This window comes from Aedes albopictus, unplaced genomic scaffold (assembly GCF_035046485.1).
Source record: "Aedes albopictus strain Foshan unplaced genomic scaffold, AalbF5 HiC_scaffold_534, whole genome shotgun sequence".
NCBI lineage: Eukaryota > Metazoa > Arthropoda > Insecta > Diptera > Culicidae > Aedes > Aedes albopictus.
This window is the reverse complement of record NW_026917348.1, coordinates 1-8,060: the sequence shown is the minus strand read 5'-3', so window position 1 is coordinate 8,060 and position 8,060 is coordinate 1. Positions and strand designations below refer to the sequence as shown.

At 41.7% G+C, this 8,060-nt stretch overlaps 2 protein-coding genes across 2 annotated transcripts; one reads left to right on the top strand and one right to left on the bottom strand.

Moving 5' to 3' along the window:
- Positions 1 to 3,067: 3,067 nt before the first annotated feature.
- On the top strand, positions 3,068 to 5,169 carry LOC109417624 (collagenase). The gene is made up of 2 exons (XM_062843781.1): positions 3,068 to 4,232; positions 4,401 to 5,169. Exons 1-2 carry the CDS (start codon positions 3,613 to 3,615, stop codon positions 4,597 to 4,599), a joined length of 819 nt encoding a protein of 272 aa, XP_062699765.1. The 5' UTR covers positions 3,068 to 3,612; the 3' UTR covers positions 4,600 to 5,169.
- Positions 5,170 to 6,718: 1,549 nt separating this feature from the next.
- LOC134284690 (uncharacterized) lies at positions 6,719 to 7,551 on the bottom strand (the record flags this gene model as incomplete). The annotated part of the gene is given in 1 exon segment (XM_062843780.1): positions 6,719 to 7,551. A coding segment is annotated over 1 exon segment (636 nt), but the record flags the coding sequence as incomplete, so codon positions are not given.
- Positions 7,552 to 8,060: the final 509 nt, after the last annotated feature.

Genomic DNA, 8,060 nt, shown 5'->3' with positions numbered 1-8,060 from the left:
CCATCACGTGTTTATGTTTACAAAACGTTGGATCACGACGCCGGCGCCGCCGCTTGATGCAAGGGCGTCATAATTTTTTTTGCTGTCAATTTGACATTAGCGATCACTGGCTTTTGAATTGACCGTTTGACATTCTCGGTCATGTTCTGAAACCGAGTGTCACGTCAGTTTGTCGGTGTTGGTAACACAAAGAGGACAAAACAAACGAAATAAGCTAATTAAACTTTTAAACCAGTAGAGCGAAGACTGGTCGATTTCTATTCCCAAAAATTAAGTTTCAGTTGAGCCACAGAGAACAGACATCCAAGTCCAGTTTCAAAACTGTGTAAGGAATTTAACGATCATTTGAAATGACAATACAAGTGGCAACTTCATGATGGCGCTGCTGTCGGAAAGTTCCCACGCTGTTGTCGGTGGTGAATATAAACTTATCTAGATATGCGTACTCACCACTGACTGTGGCAATTTGCCGCATAGGTGACGCTAGTGTTGCCAACGCTAAAAAAATTGAACCCTTACACAGCATTCGAGAAAATTTTCTATAGGTTTGGACACAGAGAACAGACATCCAAGCCTATAGAAAATTTTCTTGGGATTTTAGCGTTGACAACACTAGCGTCACCTATGCGGCAAATTGCCACAGTCAGTGATGAGTACGCATATCTAGATAAGTTTATATTCACCACCGACAATAGCGTGGGAACTTTGCGACAGCAACGCCACCACGAAGTTGCCACTTGTATTGCCATTTCAAATGATCGTTAAATTCCTTACACAGTTTTGGAACTGGACTTGGATGTCTGTTCTCTGTGGCTTGGATGTCTGTTCTCTGTGGTTGAGCTGGGTTCCGCTTTCTAGAAAACACAACCAATTGAGTTTTTTGCGGAGCAAACTCGATCCCCAAATCACTTGCCCACATGGACAGATTGTTTAAGAAATTTTTCAATAGTCTTTGCAACATTTCTGCATGTGAGCCTTTTAGAGAAATCACAGCATCATCTGGCAAGCGGTTTCGCATGTTGCGAACCACTCCCCAACGTGTTGTTATTGAAGTTTCTCTTGAAAGACCCTCAATGAAATGTCGCCAATAACTACGCTTTTTCGTTTTCAGCAGGTTCTTCAGCTGTCTTTCGAGTATGGTGTACTCTTGATAAAGATCTGAAGTACCATGCCTACGAAAAGCTTTGACAGCATCAGATGTTTTATGAAATAACTGGGTGCAATCATCATCCCAGCCTAGTGTGGCTGGTCTTCTTTTGAAGATTGCACTTGGAACACGTCGTTTTTGTGATTCTAATGTACTCTTGTAAATCAGTTTAGACAGAAATCGCTACTCATCCAAAGATGGGAGGGGATTAAATGATTCAACTCCAAAGGATACCGCTGCTGCATATTTTGGCCAATCGATATTCCTAGTGACGTCAAAAGGAACCTGGATTGGTTGGTCTGTCCTGCCACTGTTATGTTTGATAGAGGTTATAATGGGCAAGTGATCACTACCATAAGTATCTTGGATCACCTTCCACGAGCAATCGAATGATAGTGAACTAGATCCCATTAATAGGTCAAGGCAACCTTCTTTGCCGTCGGATGCAATATGTGTCACTTCACCCGTATTTAAAACGTTCAAGGTGTAATCGTCGCATAAATCATAGAAAATAGCAGCTACGCAAAGATCTTTACCCTTTACGTTTGTTTGGCAAACGGCAATTAGATGAGTCGGAATTAAAATTTTATAAAATCAATGAGTCTTTTTGATCCCCTACAGAACTTCCCCATAATGGTCATCTCGATGCTGGCGTATAATGTTGAAATCGTGGAAATAGAGTTCATCTTCAGAAGAAAACCATGTTTCACAAAGTGCAAATACGTCATAATCAGAGTAAGGGATGGGAACACTCACTTGCAAAGAGTTACACTCACTTGCTATTTTCTCAGCTCAGAAGCGTGCAATCAAGAAACGATGTATGGACGACTTTTGCCTTGTGGTTTTGTTTAAAACTTTGCCGAATAGAATAGGGGTCGCTCACGAATCCCAAAGTCGTGACAGAGCTGTAAAAGCAACTCTCCACGAGGTGAGATTAACTTACATTCACCTCGTGGAGAGTTGCCTTCGCAGCTCCCTCACTACTTCGGTATGCCTGTGCGACCCCTACTCTATTCGGCAAACTTTTAGACAAAATCACCAGGCAAAAGTCGTCTATACATCGTTTATTGATTGCACGCTTCTGAGCTGAGAAAACTGCAAGTGAATGTAAGTCTTTGCAAGTGAGTGTTCCCATCCTTGACAGTTCCACTGTAGCACAATGAACATATGTTGCACCTCATTTGATGAATTATCCATCGAAAGATATGATCGAAGCAAGGATTGTGTAAAATTCCGAAGATATTCTTCTACTGTTGGAATAACAATATCAAGAATGCCTCTAAGTGGAAGACCGATGGCATCATATAAGCGATCCACGAGACCCCTCAAAGTAAACATTCCCCGCTTGGGTCTGAGAGGTTTGTTTGAAATGCGAGGAATTTTTGTAGCTTTCTTCTTGCTACTTTGTCAATGCTTTTTTTTTTGAAGTGTATTTAATAGGCGGAGGCGGGGGTGGCAGGTCCTTGCTGCAACCTGGATCCGAAGCTAAAGGAATCTGATGCTTCGGTGTTTTCAAATTAACCCCGCTTCCTTTTGCATTAGGCAAACTTTTAAGGGAAGGCTTAAAAAACCTTTCGGCGCAATCCCTGGGAAGACTTGAACCGCATTTTTTCGTATCAAGTATTCCAGCGGAATTGTACATTCAGAAACAAAGCCACAATACAACTTTTACAAGATAAAATTTGGATTGCAATCAGGCAAATATGTATTTCTACTAGAATGATCTTTAGAAACTTCGAATCACTTTTCATAAAGTGTAATTTGCTGCATGGCGTTGGGTCACCACAGCTACCGACCGAACGAAAAACAGCGTGAAAGCGAGCAAACGCGTGATAAAAAATTACAGGCCAGATTTTCCTTGAGTTACAAAAAAAATAATGAAAAAAATAGATATGATAAATGCTTTTGGGATTTTCTGAAATTACCGACTAAAGGGTCACTCGGTATCAGTTACGTGAAACATTTGCAGTTACCATTCACGATTACAGTTTACAACTTAAGAAATATAGGTTACGATACATAAAATTCTGCACATTAAAAACAAACTATGTTCAAATTAACCTCAATTTGTTCCTACAACTGTAACAACTAGGCTCCATAAATAAAAGTGAAGTAAAAGTTCATTCTTGATCATCGTCGGCGCGCTTCAATGGATCGGAAGGAAATGAATGTCGGAAAATAAATTGACACACATGCTGTTATCAAATCGTTCTAATGCCCTCCTCCCGTCGAGTTAAGGGCCACGATAATGTACCGCGGCCACCCGAAACGGGTCTAGTGCGTGTGGTGCGTTTGATAGCGATTCAATTATGACACCTCGAAGGCTGTTTTATGTAGCATAACTCATCGCCGTATGCAAATCACTGCTACGTAGAACTTGGACCTGATTGTCGCACGGGCGTTATTAACCCAGCACTCACCGTTGCGAAGGCTCAGTTTCGTGGTGAATCCTAAAGCGAGCAGTCATGACCCGTTGTTGGATAGTTTCTGTAGTGGTGGTAGTGCTAGGCGTTGTTAGCACGGCAAGATCGGCCCCATCGGAAGACGGGAGGATTATCAACGGAAAAGATGCGGAACTGGGACAGTTTCCGTACCAAGCCTTGTTAAAAATCGAGACGCCTCGAGGTCGAGCATTGTGCGGTGGTAGCGTTGTGAACGAGGAGTGGATCCTTACGGCAGGACATTGTGTGCAGGACGCGTCCTCATTCGAAGTTACGATGGGAGCGATATTCCTGAGGAGTACGGAAGATGATGGACGAGTGGTGATGAACGCTACGGAGTATATCCAGCATGAGGACTACAATGGACAAAGTGCTTCGAACGATATCGCCGTCATTAAGTTGCCGTCAAAAGTTCAGTTCAGCAACCGAATCCAAGCGGTTCAGCTTCCGACGGGACACGATGACTACAACCGTCGGATGGCCACGGTCAGCGGATGGGGTAAAACCAGCGACATGGGAGGAGTGGCCAAGCGTTTGCAGTATGCCACGCTTCAAGTGATCCGCAACAGTGAATGCAGACTGGTATATCCGGGTTCGATCGAGACGACCACTCTGTGCACACGAGGTGACCAACAGTCCACTTGTAAGGGGCTGTCCATTAATTACGTAAGGGAATTTTTGCGATTTTTCGACACCCCCTCCCCCCCTTGTAAGATTTTTTGTATGGAAATCCAAATATTTTTGTATGGCACGTAAGATTTCTCAAACCCCCCCTCCCCTTATAAACCCTTACGTAATTAATGGACAGCCCCTAACGGAGATTCCGGCGGTCCGCTGGTTCTCGAAGATGACAAAACACTGATTGGAGTGGTCAGTTTTGGTCATGTGATTGGTTGCGAGAAGAAACTGCCAGTTGCGTTCGCACGTGTTACCGAGTTTGCCGATTGGATACGGGAGAAAACGGGAATGCCTGCAGCGGAAGGGGGCAATGGTGAGGGACAGTCCAGATGACTAGAAAAGGTGTTGGAAAAGTCATCGAAAATGTTTCATATGTAGACGAGGACAGTCGTTCAATGTTGATCAATAATTTTGCAGATTCAATTCAGTTGTTTTGGACAGTTTCGTAGAAAAGTAATTGAAAGCCGAAAAACAACTTAAAAAATTAAAATTAAAATCAGTTAAAACTACTTGTGCAAATATGTTTATAAGTAACATGTAAAAAAAATCTAACACCAGAAAAACAGTTTACTTTTGTAGCGATGTCAAACACCGAAATAACAACCTAAAAAAGACTCTATAGAGAAGAAAACTTTCAAGTGAGTTATTATAATTTTGAATCATAAACACTGAACACGGTGAGAGGCAAAACACTTTGACAATCACAAATGGTGTTTATTTTCTAATAGTGTTTCAATTAGGTATATTCCATTTTACATATTTGCACCAGGTGAAGGACACTTTCTCATATTTTCCCAAATTGAATACTTAGCTCGTACTTATTAGTAGTATTTTTATCCGTTTTATAGGCTTTTTAGCGAATTTCTCTTTAGAAGTATATAATATATCATTTTCATCATCTCAGAGGTGCTATACACATTTCTTTCTCCTATTGTCTAGTATTTACAACCCCCTTGGAAGGAAACTATGACCATGAAGAGTGAACGATTTGCTGATGTGATTCCCTTAAAAGTTTTGTCATTTTTATGTGAAAGCGTTTATTTTATTTTTTTCATCGAAAGTAGTTCCCGATCTCCGTGTTTTCCTCGTCTTTCGTTTTTTTTTTCTTCCGCAACCCATATAAAAGTCAATGATTTGTCAACAAACTTTAACAATTTAGACGTATGTGTAGATCTCGAGGTAGTGTACATTTTCCGTTATCTTTTGAAACTACTATTTACCTAGGAATAACCAAATGGCAAAAATCCGAAACGAGGAGAAAGCAAACCAAAACAAAAGGACAGAATCACCTAGCAATCGTATTCGGTCGAGAATGGTTAGCAGTGTGGAAGCATCATTTGTTGGAATATTTTTCTCGGAAAAATTCGAACACAACAACGTGAACAGAAAAATAGATGGCATTTGAGTCTGGTTGACAATAGGTGTCACGGAATATTTCTTGTAAGGATGTTTTTTCGGTCGAATGTTGGCTGTTGAATTAAGGAAAATATATGCACTGCCAATTGTTAATGTTCCAGTCTAAATTTTTTTTTCGAATAGGATGTCTGAAATTCCTTGAATTTCTTCAGGTTCCAGGAAATAAATCCTGGTACCGTACAATCCAGGAAATAATTCCTGGAACTGTGCAAACTTTTCACTAACGGTCACAGAAATTTGGAAACTGTAAATATTGCAAGGACCTCTATAAATTTCACAACAATATGTTTGAGAAGATTTGCTATCGTTCTAGGCATAATTATGATAATCCCCATGCACATAGGATAATTATGCAAAGAACGGCAGTTCATATAACAATGAAATCCCATACCAACAATAAATACCCGATTTGCTACTGAATTCACAGAAAATTTCGGAATTTTCCAAGTGCATGTGATTATTTCCTTTATTTTTTTGCTCCAGTTTCTTTGCCTCATTTCTCTGCTTTACTCTTCAAGAATCCTAAAAGAAACTCCAAGTGGTTCAGAGACGAATGCGGTGAAGTGGCGAACGAAATTCTTAGAGGAATCACGTGAGGGATCCTCGCGGAGGAATCCCGGAAGGAATCTTTAAAGGGTTCTAGAGAGTATCCGAAGAAAATATCCGAAGGAAATCCAGGATAAATTTAAGTGGCAACATTGCCTGGAGGATTCATTTGAAACTTTTCTGTGAGTACAATTCTGGATGACTGAAGTAACAGTTCATCGTTCCGCCGACTGTAAGTAACGGTTAATCATTCCGCTATTGCCTTTTTTTTCAAATTTAACAGCCATTCGTTAACAAAGCAACACCCGTCAGGAAACACCATCATGCTCACTATTGCCTTTAGTTTACTTTCAACCATTTTGTAAGAATTTACAAGATACTAACTATAAAACCATCAAAAAATCGCAACAAAAATAGTGGAATTGGGACAGATATTGTCACTCTGTATGATGACCAACAGAACTAGATAATAGGAATAAACGAGCGTGTATTACAATGTCTAAGATATATTTTCTGTTTCGTCGAGAGCAGTTCAGGTATTGAAATCGCATAATCTTAATCGATTTTGTTTTTTAATGTAAAAATACATGTATAACCAATAAATTTTCCAACTGTTTTGTTGTAAAAAAAACGGGCAGAGTGCACTAAACAATAAATAATCTCTAAAGTCACCCCACTTTAGTTCCCTTATAGTATCTCTATGAAATTGTTGGGATTATTACTACTGCTCTGTTTCAGCGTTTGCACTTCCTTTTCGAGTTTGTCCACCCGAGCCCGATACTCTTCGTTCTGTTTCTGCGACAGCTCGAACTGTTTCCGCAGATCGTCGGTCTGCTTTCTGAGCTCGAGGAAGTGCCGCTCCAGTTCGCCGAGGGTCATCGACGTTCCACTTAGAGTGGCATTGTTGGAAGAAACATTCGAATTGCTACTTACCACCCGCTGCTGTTGCTGCTGCTGGCTTACCGACGAGATAGGAACTATGCCGGTGCTCTGCCGGGAACCGAGCACAGCACCGCCATTACCCTCCACCGACACAACCGTGTCCTGCGGTATCTTAGTCGGCAGTTTCGAGATTATTTCCATTCCGGTTGCCGTCCGGAGCCGCTTGACGCCGTCGGCCGAGGTGATGATGTGCCTATTCTGATTGCTGTTGATAATGCTGCTATTACTACCGTAGCTATTTACAGAACTAAACTTTGAGATGACGTTCTCGCCCGGCCCAGGAACACTGCCCGGTAATCGATTTTTCGTCATAACGATCTTTTTTATCTGCTTCGAACCGGCGAACGTCCCCGGGGGCCTGTGCAACATATGAGGCGTTCTGGAATGATAAGAATGATGAAAACATATGATTGTAGGACTAAGTCCATTTTGATTGTGAGAACTTCAGGGCGATCACTATTTTGAATGCTGCTTACAAAATGCTATCCCAGATCATCTTCCGTCGTCTGTCACCTAAAACGAATGAGTTCGTGGGAAGTTATCAAGCCGGTTTCATCGACGGCCGGTCGACAGCTGACCAGATCTTCACCGTACGACAAATCCTCCAGAAATGCCGTGAATACCAGGTCCCAACGTATCACCTGTTCATCGACTTCAAAGCGGCATACGACAGTATCAACCGCACAGAGCTATCATGAACGAAAACGGCTTTCCTGGGAAGCTAACTAGACTGATTAAAGCAACGATGGACGGTGTGTAAAACTGCGTAAGGGATTCGGGTGGACTATCCAGTTCATTCGAATCTCGCCGTGGACTGCGACAAGGTGATGGACTCTCATGCTTACTCTTCAACATCACTCTGGAAGGTGTGATGCGACGAGCCGGGCTCA

Coding starts and splice junctions, on each gene's coding strand:
- LOC109417624 (XM_062843781.1), top strand. CDS start 3,613: ATGACCCGTTGTTGGATAGTTTCTGTAGTGGTGGTAGTGCTAGGCGTT. Junction 4,233..4,400: donor GGTGACCAACAGTCCACTTG/TAAGGGGCTGTC, acceptor ATGGACAGCCCC/TAACGGAGATTCCGGCGGTC.